Source organism: Mesoplodon mirus (assembly GCF_964341445.2).
Source record: "Mesoplodon mirus genome assembly, chromosome: 3".
In the NCBI taxonomy this organism is placed as follows: Eukaryota; Metazoa; Chordata; class Mammalia; order Artiodactyla; family Ziphiidae; genus Mesoplodon; species Mesoplodon mirus.
This window is the reverse complement of record NC_138978.1, coordinates 86,998,565-87,014,082: the sequence shown is the minus strand read 5'-3', so window position 1 is coordinate 87,014,082 and position 15,518 is coordinate 86,998,565. Positions and strand designations below refer to the sequence as shown.

The window sequence follows — 15,518 nt, the reverse complement described above, 5'->3', positions numbered from 1 at the left end:
GGTATATGCCCAGTAGTGGGATTGCTGGGTCATATGGTAGTTCTATTTGTAGTTTTTTAAGGAACCTCCATACCGTTCTCCATAGTGGCTGTACCAATTCACATTCCCACCAGCAGTGCAACAGTATTCCCTTTTCTCCACACCCTCTCCAGCATTTATTGTTTCTAGATTTCTTGATGATGGCCATTCTGACTGGTGTGAGATGATATCTCATTGTAGTTTTGATTTGCATTTCTCTAATGATTAATGATGTTGAGCATTCTTTCATGTGTTTGTTGGCAGTCTGTATATCTTCTTTGGAGAAATGCCTACTTAAGTCTTCTGCCCATTTTTGGATTGGGTTGTTTGTTTTTTTGCTATTGAGCTGCATGAGCTGCTTATAAATTTTGGAGATTAATCCTTTGTCAGTTGCTTCATTTGCAAATATTTTCTCCCATTCTGAGGGTTGTCTTTTGGTCTTGTTTATGGTTTCCTTTGCTGTGCAAAACCTTTGAAGTTTCATTAGGTCCCATTTGTTTATCTTTGTTTTTATTTCCATTTCTCTAGGAGGTGGGTCCAAAAGGATCTTGCTGTGATTTATGTCATAGAGTGTTCTGCTTATGTTTTCCTCTAAGAGTTTGATAGTTTCTTGCCTTACATTTAGGTCTTTAATCCATTTTGAGCTTATTTTTGTGTATGGTGTTAGGGAATGATCTAATCTCATACTTTTACATGTCCCTATCCAGTTTTCCCAGCACCACTTATTAAAGAGGCTGTCCTTTCTCCACTGTACATTCCTGCCTCCTTTATCAAAGATAAGTTGACCATATATGTGTGGGTTTATCTCTGGGCTTTCTATCCTGTTCCATTGAACTATCTTTCTGTTTTTGTGCCAGTACCACACTGTCTTGATTACTGTAGCTTTGTAATATAGTCTGAAGTCAGGGAGCCTGATTCCGCCAGCTCCATTTTTCGTTCTCAGGATTGCTTTGGCTATTCGGGGTCTTTTGTGTTTACAAACAAATTTTGAAATTTTTTGTTCTAGTTCTGTGAAAAATGCCAGTGGTAGTTTGATAGGGATTGCATTGAATCTGTAGATTGCTTTGGGTAGTAGAGTCATTTTCACAATATTGATTCTTCCAATCCAGGAACATGGTATATCTGTCCATCTATTTGTATCAACTTTAATTTCTTTCATCAGTGTCTTATAATTTTCTGCATATAGGTCTTTTGTCTCCTTAGGTAGGTTTATTCCTAGATATTTTATTCTTTTTGTTGCAATGGTAAATGGGAGTGTTTTCTTGATTTCATTTTCAGATTTTTCATCATTAGTGTACAGGAATGCCAGAGATTTCTGTGCATTAATTTTGTATCCTGCTACTTTACCAAATTCATTGATTAGCTCTAGTAGTTTTCTGGTAGCATCTTTAGGATTCTCTATGTATAGTATCATGTCATCTGCAAACAGTGACAGCTTTACTTCTTCTTTTCCAATTTGGATTCCTTTTATTTCCTTTTCTTCTCTGATTGCTGTGGCTAAAACTTCCAAAACTAAGTTGAATAAGAGTGGTGAGAGTGGGCAGCCTTGTCTTGTTCCTGATCTTAGTGGGAATGGTTTCAGTTTTTCACCATTGAGGACAATGTTGGCTGTGGGTTTGTCATATATGGCCTTTATTATGTTGAGGAAAGTTCCCTCTATGCCTACTTTCTGGAGGGTTTTTATCATAAATGGGTGTTGAATTTTGTCGAAAGCTTTCTCTGCATCTATTGAGATGATCATATGGTTTTTCTCCTTCAACTTGTTAATATGGTGTATCACATTGATTGATTTGCGTATATTGAAGAATCCTTGCATTCCTGGAATAAACCCCACTTGATCATGGTGTATGATCCTTTTAATGTGCTGTTGGATTCTGTTTGCTAGTATTTTGTTGAGGATTTTTGCATCTATGTTCATCAGTGATATTGGCCTGTAGTTTTCTTTCTTTGTGACATCCTTGTCTGGTTTTGGTATCAAGGTGATGCTGGCCTCATAGAATGAGTTTGGGAGTGTTCCTTCCTCTGAAATTGTTTGGAAGAGTTTGAGAAGGATGGGTGTTAGCTCTTCTCTAAATGTTTGATAGAATTCGCCTGTGAAGCCATGTGGTCCTGGGCTTTTGTGTGTTGGAAGATTTTTAATCACAGTTTCAATTTCAGTGCTTGTGATTGGTCTATTCATATTTTCTATTTCTTCCTGATTCAGTCTTGGCAGGTTGTGCATTTCTAAGAATTTGTCCATTTCTTTCAGGTTGTCCATTTTATTGGCATAGAGTTGCTTGTAGTAATCTCTCATGATCTTTTGTATTTCTGCAGTGTCAGTTGTTACTTCTCCTTTTTCATTTCTAATTCTATTGATTTGAGTCTTCTCCCTTTTTTTCTTGATGAGTCTGGCTAATGGTTTGTCTATTTTGTTTATCTTCTCAAAGAACCAGCTTTTAGTTTTATTGATCTTTGCTATCGTTTCCTTCATTTCTTTTTCATTTATTTCTGATCTGATCTTTATGATTTCTTTCCTTCTGTTAGCTTTGGGGGTTTTTTGTTCTTCTTTTTCTAATTGCTTTAGGTGCAGGGTCAGCTTGTTTGCTCGAGATGTTTCCTGTTTCTTAAGGTGGGATTGTATTGCTATAAACTTCCCCCTTAGAACTGCTTTTGCTGCGTCCCATAGGTTTTGGGTCGTCGTGTCTCCATTGTCATTTGTTTCTAGGTATTTTTTAATTTCCTCTTTGATTTCTTCAGTGATCACTTCGTTATTGAGTAGTGTATTGTTTAGCCTCCATGTGTTTGTATTTTTTACAGATCTTTTCCTGTTATTGATGTCTAGTCTCATAGCATTGTGGTCAGAAAAGATACTTGATACAATTTCAATTTTCTTAAATTTACCAAGGCTTGATTTGTGACCCAAGATATGATCTATCCTGGAGAATGGTCCATGAGCACTTGAGAAAAATGTGTATTCTATTGTTTTTGGATGGAATGTCCTATAAATATCAATTAAGTCCATCTTGTTTAATGTATCATTTAAAGCTTGTGTTTCCTTATTTATTTTCATTTTGGATGATCTGTCCATTGGTGAAAGTGGGGTGTTAAAGCCCCCTACTATGATTGTGTTACTGTCGATTTCCCCTTTTATGGCTGTTAGTATTTGCCTTATGTATTGAGGTGCTCCTATGTTGGGTGCATAAATATTTACAATTGTTATATCTTCTTCTTGGATCGATCCCTTTATCATTATGTAGTGTCCTTCTTTGTCTCTTCTAATAGTCTTTATTTTAAAGTCTATTTTGTCTGATATAAGAATTGCTACTCCAGCTTTCTTTTGATTTCCAGTTGCATGGAATATCTTTTTCCATCCCCTTACTTTCAATCTGTATGTGTCTCTAGGTCTGAAGTGGGTCTGTTGTAGACAGCATATATATGGGTCTTGTTTTTGTATCCATTCAGCCAATCTGTGTCTTTTGGTGGGAGCATTTAGTCCATTTACATTTAAGGTAATTATTGATATGTATGTTCCTATTCCCATTTCCTTAATTGTTTTGGGTTCATTATTGTAGGTATATTCCTTCTGTTGTGTTTCTTGCCTAGAGAAGTTCCTTTAGCATTTGTTGTAAAGCTGGTTTGGTGGTGCTGAACTCTCTCAGCTTTTGCTTGTCTGTAAACGTTTTAATTTCTCCATCAAATCTGAATGAGATCCTTGCTGGGTAGAGTAATCTTGGTTGCAGGTTTCTCTCCTTCATCACTTTAATTATGTCCTGCCACTCCCTTCTGGCTTGTAGAGTTTCTGCTGAGAGATCAGCTGTTAACCTGATGTGGATTCCCTTGTGTGTTATTTGTTGTTTTTCCCTTGCTGCTTTTAATATGATTTCTTTGTGTTTAATTTTTGACAGTTTGATTAATATGTGTCTTGGCGTATTTCTCCTTGGATTTATTCTGTATGGGACTCTCTGTGCCTCCTGGACTTGATTAACTATTTCCTTTCCCATATTAGGGAAGTTTTCAACTATAATCTCTTCAAATATTTTCTCAGTCCCTTTCTTTTTCTCTTCTTCTTCTGGAACCCCTTTAATTCGAATGTTGGTGCATTTAATGTTGTCCCAGAGGTCTCTGAGACTGTCCTCTATTCTTTTCATTCTTTTTTCTTTATTTTGCTCTGCATCAGTTATTTCCACTATTTTATCTTCCACCTCACTTATCCGTTCTTCTGCCTCAGTTATTCTGCTATTGATCCCATCTAGAGTATTTTTCATTTCATTTATTGTGTTTTTAATCGATGCTTGATTCATCTTTAGTTCTTCTAGGTCCTTGTTAACTGTTTCTTGCATTTTGTCTATTCTATTTCCAAGATTTTGGATCTTGGAAATAGAATCTTGGATCATCTTTACTATCATTTTTCTGAATTCTTTTTCAGGTAGACTGCCTATTACCTCTTCATTTGTTAGGTCTGGTAGGTTTTTATCTTGCTCCTTCACCTGCTGTGTGTTTTTCTGTCTTCTCATTTTGCTTATGTTACTGTGTTTGGGGTCTCCTTTTTGCAGGCTGCAGATTCGTAGTTCCTGTTGTTTTTGGTGTCTGTCCCCAGTGGCTAAGGTTGTTTCAGTAGGTTGTGTAGGCTTCCTGGTGGGGGGGGGGACTAGAGCCTGTGTTCTGGTGGTTGAGGCTCGATCTTGTCTTTCTGGTAGACAGGTCCACGTCTGGTGGTGTGTTTTGGGGTGCCTGTGGCCTTATTATGTTTTTAGGCAGCCTCTCTGTTAATGGGTGGGGTTGTGTTCCTGTCTTGCTAGTTGCTTGGCATAGGGTGACCAGCACTGTAGTTTACTGGTCGTTGACTAAAGCTGGGTGCTGGTGTTGAGATAGCGATCTCTGGGAGATTTTCGCTGCTTGATATTATGTGGGGCTGGGAGGTCTCTTGTGGACCCGCGTACTGAAGTTGGCTCTCCCACTTCAGAGGCACAGCACTGACTCCTGGCTGCAGCACCAAGAGCCTTTCATCTACCCGGCCTGATGTCCCTTTTTTTCTCGAGTGTTGACTCCTCTCCAAAATCTCTGTGCTTTTGTATTTTGTCCAGTTTATAGTAATCTTTCAGAGACCAATTATCCCTGCCACTCTTGTTTCTCTTTTAGAATGTGCAGTTTTGAAATATCTCGGCTGCGCACACGCCCGTACAAACTCTCACACAGACACACGCGGGGTGCGCTGCCACCGCCCGCCGCTGCTCCTCCTCCTGCCACCACCTTGAGAGTGTCTCTCTCTTTTTGATTCCATATAGGGTATAACAGAAGCAAGAAAGAATGTTTTGTAGTTTTTACCACCCATGAGTAGAAGTTTCTTGGGGGAAAATATTGGCTTCATTATAACAAATTAAACTTTTTAAGAAGCGATACTTTACTGAATAAAAATAAGGAAGTATAGGAAAGTTTAAAAAAATCAGAATCTGACTATCTGTTAACATTTCATGTATCCTTCCATTTTTAAATGCATTTTTACGTACTTGCAACTGTACTGTAGAAATGTATGATTTTGTATTATGTTTTTATATGTATTTACTTGTATAAGGTTTTTAAAAATAATTTACCTCCCTAACTCTCAGCCCTAGATTTATAACATTTTTCTCCTCTCCTATGGTTCTCATTCTGATAAACCTAATTTGTTTGTGAGAATTACCTTCTTTGTATTCTAAGATGTCTCACTAAAGGGGGCATGAGAATCGCTAGTACAACTTCTTCATCTATTCTTCAGATACTTTAATTCTCAAGAATCTTATTCCCACTATCATTCTTTCCCTGTGGAACTTCTTGAATCCACTGATAACATTCCTTCTGCCTTTAAACATACCTAATAAATGATATGTGTAATATTTGTCCTCTTTCTCAATCATCAGTGAATACTACCTGATTAATTTTCTTCTTTTTAACGTTCTTTTGATTCTCTTTCTGCTTCTTTAATCAATTTCTCTTTGCTGACCTTTTTTGCTTTACTATGGGCTTCTTAAATGTGTAGATGTTGGACCTTTATTCCCAGTTTATGATAATTTCTTTGAAAACATAAATTACCTTCACAGCTTAAGCTATGGTCATTATGTAAATGAATTGTAGTTTTGATCTTGGTCTCTTAGCTTTGCTATGACATTTGAACGTTAGTTTTCTATTGGAAATCTTTTCTTACATATATGACATGAAACTTGACACCCAGAGCATATAACAGTTAATTTGACCTGGAATACTATATAGTGGAATGAACATAAAATTTGTGTTCCAAATGCCTGGATTTCAGTCCCAGTTCTGCCACTATGCTTGCTGTGACCTTATGCTCACTGAGCCTTAGTTTATTTATCTGTAAAACAAGAATGTATTACATATCCTACTCACCTTACTGGGTTGTTGTGATGATGAAATGGGACAATGAACATTTACAGCAAAAAAAAAAATTCCTCTGAAAACATGAGTCGTTGCTCTTTTTTGTCCAAGATTAGGAAAATATATCTCTACTTGCCTCTTATTCTCAGTAGCATAACCTGTTTGTTAAGCCTATTATAAAATGTTTGATGTCTTTGGTTTCTCTTTCATTCCCCACTCATTCCATCTCCAGGCAGGAATGTCCAAAAGGACAATCCAATCTTGGAGCTGAAAATATTCCTTATCACATAGCAGGGTAATGTTTCCTAAAGTGTGGTTGGGTTAACTACTTCCTGTTGAAGTCAACTGAGGGTGCTGTTATGTTAAAAACGAAATTAATGAACCCTACTCCAGACCTACAAACCTCACCTTCTAGGAGTAAAACCTAGTAATTTAGATTTTAAGCTTGTTCCCTGGATGCTTCTTTTGCACATTAAAATTGAGAACTGCCTTGGGATTGATGTTTCAATAAATGATATAGTGAAAATCTATTTAGATCTTCATGTCATACACCAGTTTATCTTAGTGAGTGTTCTGGGGGTGGGGGGAGAGAGATTCCAAATTAAAATAGAGAATGCAGTTTTACTCTAAACTATTTTCTCTAGGAGATTCATGGGGTTCAGTAGCATATTAAAGGTGCTAAGAAGAAAGGTAGTAGAAAAGAGCTGAAATTGATTAGCCTAAGATTTTTACATTCTTATTTTCCCACAGAAACCTTTTAAATGGAAATCCATTAATATTGCAAAGAGCACTAATGTTCCATCAGTGTTCAGTCTGTCAATTTAAATGTTAATATCATCCAAAACACCTTTACAGACATACCCAGAATAATATTTGACCAAATATCTGGGCAACCTATGGCCCAGTTAAGTTGACACATAAAATTAACCATCACAGCAGCTTAACATAAAATATACATTCTAGCTGAATGTAGCTGAGTTTTCAGAGGAATACAGTATTGTACATGATGCCATTTTACCTGTTCCTCCTCTGGACCCAGGTTGGTCATGTACTCTGCTTTGAAAGCAAATATTATGCAATGCCCAATCATTGGACATTTTGTCCTTTGTGTTTATTAACTCAGCAGCCTCAACTTTTGTTACACTCTACACCATCAAGCTATTTAAAACACATACACATAAAGTGTTACATACATGTATGTATATGTAACTTTATGAGGAATTTGACATGTCTTTTTAACTGTGCTAGTATTTTTATTAGGATCATTTAGGTTAGTGCTCTTGTTATAAGGTTGTATGAATTTTTTAGTTGTTTGCCTCAATACTTTTTCCCATAAGCCTTGTTATTTTTAGTATGCAATTTATAGAACACAAGATTTTATAGGAATATACTATATATTTACAGGAAATAAAGGTTTATGTAAATGTATAGGAATACTATATATTTATTTAAGGCTAAGAATTTTTATTAGCTGTGATTTGTAATAGTTTCATTATCAATCAGTTTGTTGTATTTTCTAATTTCCATTATTTCTTCTTTGACCTATGGATTATTTGGAAATCTAGTTCTTAATTTCTGTACATATGATGGTTTTCTAGTTATTTTTCTTTTCAGTTTTGTTGTTGTTGCTGTTGTTTTTGATATTTGATACAGTTGCTTTGTATCAGATAATATTTTCAGTATAATTTCAATCTTTTGAGAATTGTTGAGAGTTGTTTTATGGCCCAGTATGTGGTCAGTTTTTATAAATATTTTGTGTGTGCTTATCCCTTTGGTTTTAAGCCCTCTCCCAGATAAATATCTTGTTAGTTCTTTGCTGCCTTATAAAAGATATTTCATATGTTTCATTTATCTGACTTAGTTGCCTTCAGCAGGGGGGTTGGTTCATAATTACTTAGCCTGCTGTTAATGTAGATGGACGCTCCTTACATATTATTTCTAATTGATTCTTTCTTTATGACTTCTTGTTCCTTGGTGTCACTATTACTTCTTTTATCTCTTTGAATATTTATTTTTTATATTTAAATTTTTAGTCTGTATGTTCCAGTAATTCTGCTTCATATAGTTTTTGCTTTTTCAGTTTGTGGTTATAATACTCAAGTATCTAGGTATTTTTATCTGTATGCTTGTGTTCTGGTCTGGGTTTTTAGCTATTCTGCCTGCTAATGTGTATAGAAGAAGGGCTTAGAAGGCCAAGTCTTAGTTTGTGCAAATTTATGAAGGATTAACAACCTTATGAAAATGTGCAGTAACTGCAAAAGGCATGGAAAGTCATTAAACTGGGATGCAAATCTTACCTCTGTGAAGGAGAGTGAAGGAAGGAGAAAAGGAAGGAAAGAGAGAAGGAAGGAGAATTTTATCCTGCAATGCAGCCTTAAGACCATTTGGCAAAGTTGATGGGGAATCTTCAAATCAAAGTTGCCCATCCAAAGAGTCCCTTGGCTTATAGATCTTCCTTAATATTCCTGCCATGCTCAGTCATTTGTTTGTATCTCATGAGAAGTGTGATCTTGGTGTGTACATAGTGATAGATTCAGAACATACATAGCATCTGGGGCCATCCATCAGAGCACTTCTTGCAGTAGGATATGTGAGAGGTGCATTCTCATGACCTCTGCTTCCACTCCCCTTACCCCAACTCTATGACTTTTACTTTGAAATACCCTGTATTTGCTACTATGAGAACATTCATTATTCAAAAGCTATATTGATAACAAGTTGCCTCTTTATTTTCTCTCTTCACTTGCAAATTTTAAAAAATTCTTTCCATTCTTTCTGCCTTGACTCATTTTCTTTATAGCTTTCTTTCTAGTTTATTTTTATACCTTACCTAGGAAACCTTCGTCCTTACTAATAAGCCAGCAAATATCAAGCCTTTTCTCAAAACCTTTCATTTTCACTAGCAGGGAGATACCCTATATTAATTTATAAACATCTAGGATAAGAGGAACGTCTTTAAATATACCCTAAATATATACTAGTTCCCTTGGTAACCATATTCTCGCTATCTCACACACTGCTCTTAGAATCTCCCTTTGATGAACCACTGCATTACTCACGTTTTGGCTGAACATATTCACTAGACTCCTAATTGAGAAAGTGGCTATTCCTGAGTCTAAGTTCTGTCTACTGTACCTTATTCTTGATGCCTATAAGTGATGGAATGTCAAATTCTTTCCTCTTCAGCAAAACCTGTAGCACATACTTAAATATTAGCCTTTTCCTTGAGCAGCAGTATGCCTTTTTCCTCTTCTCAGCTGTTTTTTGTGTGTGTTCACAAGACTTGAAATTCTTTGTAATGTTCTTGACAACTTATAATTGAAGCCAGTAACCTTTTAAATGAATTCCATTTCATCAATTACTTATCCTCACTCTACCCATCCTCCTACCCACAGCCTACCTGATGTTTTATTTCCAAAACAATTTAGTTTCAAATTCCAATTTAATTGAAATATTGCTCAAGAATTTTAAGTGGTCCTCTGTTATTTTACAAATCAAAACCAAAATCTAAACTCCTTTATAGCATTTAAAGGCTATTTCAGGGCCTCTGTATTCTATCTTTCATCATGTTTTGATAATAAAAGTAGGCAACATTTATTTAATGTTGGGCACTATGCTAAGTACTATGCATGTATTATTGCATTTAATCTTCTTCACAACAAACATATGAGATGCATACTTATATTATTCCCACATTACATTAAGAAACTGGTAAAGTAACCTGCACATGATCACCTAGTAACTAGTAAGTGGTGGCCCAAAGATTCTAAGCAGGTCAATTTGACCTGAATTTTAGTCTTATGTTTATCAAGCCATATCTCTCATTACATTATTCTAAAGATAGTTTTTTAAACTTTACTCTTTTGATAAACAAGTTTTGTTTTTTCCTGAGGTCATAATGGCTATATTTCCTTTCTGCCAAGGCCTATTGTTTACTTTAAAATCCTGCTCAAGACCCATTTTCTCTAGAAGGTAATCCCACACGGACCATTCTCTTAGGCTTAATTTCCTCTGTACTTAAGTTTGTGTATGTAAACATTATCATTAACTGGATTTTGTACTCTAGTATAGCTATTTCACATGTGGTTATCTCCCTAGCTAACCTGTAGGTTCCAGAGACCGTGTCTTCCAGATTTTTTGGTGTCTTTTGTACCTGATGCTGTTAAAGGCACAGCAAAGATGCTAAGGAAATGTTTGTTAAACTGATGAAAATTCAAGTTGTTTCAGCTGATGGGGAATGTTTATTTTTCCGTCTTTTCCCACAGAGGCAGGAAGATTGATGGCTTGGTATTATATTACATTTGAGACAGTGAAGAAATTTTGTACAATCAGTGGAAAAGAAACTTTATTGGACCTGGTAAATTAATTTTCACAAGAAAATAAATATATAATGATATAGTATAAAATAATATTGGGGGAAATAATTTGTGTATCTCATGCAATTTAAGAATAAATGAGCAGAAAAGAAAGCATTTCTAATAGTGCTTATGTTTTTCCTCCTTATATGCCTTTGATTGTAAGATATAGAATAGTACTCCTTAGAATGTATTTCCAATTGTATCTCTGTGTTAGGGCTAAGAAAATTCATATACATACCCAAAGTCGGGATGGCAACTGCCTTTCAACTTATGTGATAATGCTGATTACCTTGGTAGTGGTTACCAAGTGTAATATGTTGAGAAAGAATGTGCTGAGAAAGATTCCAAGGTGGCGTGGCATGGTATATTAGGAAATTCTGCCATGAGTGAGGGACACTGAGGGACGCATGTGCCTCCTACTTGCAACTCTTCCCTAAATCCTTTGCATCAGAATAATGGTAACAGTAGAAAGAGAATAGTATTGGTGATAGACCAGGAAAAAGAACTGATTTTGGAGAAAATGGGAGTAAAAACAGGCTATACTAAGATATCACCAGTGGGGGCAACTTTGTAGCTATAGCAGTGAATAGAACCGTAGTCATGTTTTTGGCACCTGGTAACTGTATTGGTCCTTTCTTCCATTACTGGGGATATGAACATGAAACATGACATTTATATTTATTCTCAAATCCAAACTATTTACTTTTATTTAAAATATCTAAGTTGATTATTGTGATAAGATTATTATACTAAAAATTGCACAAAATTTGATAAGTAGACGGCTTGTATTTTCATGTAAATATTATTCTTTTTTAATTTATTTTTTATTGAAGTATAGTTGATTTACAATGTTGTGTTGAATATTATTCTTAACTGAGAAGAAATCAAGAATAGGAACTCCCTAATGTTAACATTAACTCATCTGATTTTGAGTTCAGTAAGTGTGAAAGAGAATCAGAAAAGGTGTTAGTTTCATTTTACAGGTGTGAGAAACCAAAGCAGAGTCCATCTGGCAGAATTAGGCTCTAGAATGCAGATTTCTTAATACCTACAGCATTGTTTTCATTACAAAATAATCCTCAATAGGAATAATAATTTGCAAACTATAGAAGGGTGAATAATAATATAACAGTAGTAATAGCGATAGTAATGAAATCTTCTTGTATTGAGTGCTTATTATGTGTTAGGTGCTAGCCTGAATATTTTAAACTTATCTTGTTAATCTTTACAATCTTACTGATATAGCCCCAGTGTGTAACACAGTGTCTGACATATAACAAGTGTTTGTAAACTTTCGTTAGTGAATGAATGAATCCTTAAAGAAGCAAAATGTATAAGGCAGGTTTTTAACTCTATTATGCTAAATGTGATGTCCCAAGGCAGCATTAAAAATAAATAAATACAGAAAAAATAAATGAGAGAAAAGAAGTAAAGAATGGACATAACTAAATGAACAAATGCTGAAATTTTATAGGTCACAATGATAGCCAGCTGCAAGGAATTTCTAGATATACAATTAAGAATAAATGAAAAGAAAACACTGAATACTTTGAACAAAGATCCAAATCAGATAACTATCAGGTACAGAAATTAAATATGTTTTAAGTAATTTTAAAAAGGTTTCATTCAGTTAAAATAAATAATAATAATAAAAGTGTTGCCTTGTTTATTTACAGATTTCCAATGGGAGGAAGAATTAAAACAAGAGAAATGAAAGTAAATTGGTAAAGAAAATCAATTGTTAAATGTCTTAAAATACCGATTACCTGTCCCTGATTCATATTTATGAAGGTTTTTTTAAAACTTATTTTAAATTTGTTTTCCTTAATACAAAAAAGAACATATTTACATAAGAATGAGGAGTCAGAATGTAGGTGCAAAATTAATTTCCCCAAACTCTCAGCCTTTAATTAAAAGAGATAATTTGTGAATTTTTAAATCAACAAACATTGAGAGTGTAATCTGTTGAGGGAAGTTAGACAATAGAAGAAGATATGCTTCTCATCCACAGGAACTTTCAGGTTGGCTTGAATGAGAACCATGTGTATAAAAATAATGGACAGTATGAAAACACATGCAGTAAATGTCTATGGAACGATAGTGGTATTCTGGGAAAGACATACTAAATGCAATGATATCAGTGAAGGAATGTATTTGTGACAATGGGATGACTATTCTCCCAGGAAAGGGAAGTTTGTATAGAGGAGTAGTAACTGGAAGAGTAAACTAAAGTTGCATTGTATTGTAATGACTTTACCCAGTTTCCAATCACAAATGCAAAGGTATTCTTTTCTGCTATGCCAAGTGCTTGGTTTTCTGAGTATTTAGGTCTTAGTGTTAAACCATTTGATTTAGATCATTTCAGGTAAAAATGATTTTTTTTTATGTGGCTCAATAAAGCCAGTTGGCCAAAGAATTTCCTTTTTCTCCTTAGCTGAAGGAGGTCACTCGTTCTCTGGAATACTTCCTAACGTCTCACTGAATTTTATCTCCCAAATACCGTGACATCTCAGAAACAAACTTCCACTGCTGTATACAACTCATCAGGCAGATCTACAGCTTGGACAACAGAAGTTAATGTTCTGTTTCTTAGATATATTTCTTTAGAAATTTAAATATCCTTAGAGATCATACAGAACTTAGAGATCCTGTACCCAGGTCCTCTCATTTTACAAATGAAGTAAATGATGCCCAGATAAGTTGTGACTTGCTTGAGGTTATGTTGCTATACTGGGGGCTGACCTAGAACTAGAATCTAGATCTCTTGATTCTCATAATGCTTTTTTCAACATACTCTGTTGTATCAACTACTGAGTCAAATTAAATCAAGGTATTTTTCCACAAGCACCTTGTTGGGAACACTCTATTTGCAATTTTAACTCTTTCATTTACCTTACCTTAGATTGGGTCATACATTCTTTTGATTGGGACTGTCAGATTTTAAAATTGATGACTTTATAATTGTTTTTATATGTATCATAATTTAGCTTCCCATTATAATTTCCCACCTTTATGCAGCTACTTGAGTGTGGCTAGGAAGAGTGAATGTGTGTGGGGTATTTTCTTTTTTTTTTTTTTTTCCGTACGCGGGCCTCTCACTGTTGTGGCCTCTCCCATTGCGGAGCACAGGCTCCGGATGCGCAGGCTCAGTGGCCATGGCTCACGGGCCCAGCCGCTCCGCGGCATATGGGATCCTCCCAGACCGGGGCACGAACCCGTATCCCCTGCATCGGCAGGCGGACTCTCAACCACTGCGCCACCAGGGAGGCCCGGGGGTATTTTCTTAATCCAAAATGTACAGTGTTTTGGTGGGTGATGATGGCTAATAGTTACCACTTTTATGTCTCTCTCATATTCCTGTTACTTTGCTGAATTTCAGATCAGTTCTTTTTCAGGTAGGTGTTAATCCTCTTAATTTTAAAATTTTATCCTTCACCTTTCTGCCCTTTAAGGCTGTTTTTTAATTTTTCATAATTCCTGTGTCTTTCATCTTCAGCACTAGCTCTGTTTTCTTTATTTGGTATTTTTCAATGAACTTATAGGGTGTATTTCCAAGTCAGTGATTTCTTTTCACATTTGTTTGTTTCTTATTATTATATAAGTAATGCATGGATTCATTTTTAAAGATTCAAAAATAAAATTTATAAAGCAAAAAGTCAGGTCTCCCTTGACCCCCAGAAGTAACTGTTATCAGTAGTTTGCTTTGGGTCCTTCCAATTTCCTTTCTATTTATTAAGTACATATATATGGGCTAATAAACATATGTCTACATATAAAAAAGGTCATACTATAATTATTGCTCCTGTCATGAAGTTCTTCTATATCAGTACATACACGTCAACCTCATTTATTTTGATATCAATGTGTGTTTTAATAGCAGTGTATTCTATAGTATGAACATATTGTAAATTTTAGCCACTCCTTTACTGATGAAGAGTTAGATGGCTTACAAACTTTTGCTATTACAAATAGTGCTGAATTGAACTTCCTTTTATTTACACCATATTTTTCAAGAATTTCTGGGTGAAAAGGTATATACATGAAAAGATTTAATATTTAATGCCAAATTGCCTTCTAAAAAGCTTATCTTATTTACAGTTCCCACCCACAGTGTAAAAAGAATGACCATTTTCATAAATCCTCCCAATACTTGTTTTTTTATCTTGAACTTTTGTCAGTCCAATGAGTGAAAAATTTAAAAATTCTAAAATCCCTAATTATTAGGAGGGAATATACATATTATTTGGTTTTATACAGAAATTTAAAATTGTTATAAAATCATACATGTCAGTCATTTCCTTATGAATTCTAGGTTTTGTGTCTTGCTTACTTAGGAAGGCCTTTCCCATCCTATATTTTTTTTTCCATCCTGTATTTCTTAAGATTAGGTTCAACTACATGAAATGGTAATAAAATGAATTAACAGTAGATTCAACAAAATAGGCTACTTTTCTCTCACAGAATATACAACTCAAGGTAGATAGTCTAAGGTAGATAATAGTGGCTTCAAGGTGTCATGAATACTATGTTCCTATCTTTCTTCTCTGCTATTCCACACATGACTTCTATTTCAAGGTCACCTCATTGTCCAAAATTACTATTAGAGCTTCAGCCATTACACTTGAGTATCCTCTCTCTTTTCAGTAGGTTTCTTGGAAGTCCCAGATAACCCTTTCTCACCTAATACAGCTAAGTGCAAAAGAGACTGGGAAATGTCTTGGTGATAGTGTGCCTATATTAAAATTAGGATTCTGCTATTAATAAGGAAATAAAGAATGAATGTTGGGTAAG

General features: G+C 35.1%; 1 protein-coding gene across 1 annotated transcript in view; it reads left to right on the top strand.

The window, feature by feature from the left end:
* Positions 1-15,518, top strand: part of HFM1 (helicase for meiosis 1) — a 133,357-nt gene that overhangs the window by 47,387 nt on the left and 70,452 nt on the right. Inside the window, exons 20-22 of the mRNA XM_082615146.1 lie at positions 10,635-10,726; positions 12,202-12,308; positions 12,404-12,451. Coding sequence (XP_082471272.1) covers positions 10,635-10,726; positions 12,202-12,308; positions 12,404-12,451 — 247 coding nt within the window. The remainder of the gene's footprint in view (positions 1-10,634; positions 10,727-12,201; positions 12,309-12,403; positions 12,452-15,518) is intronic.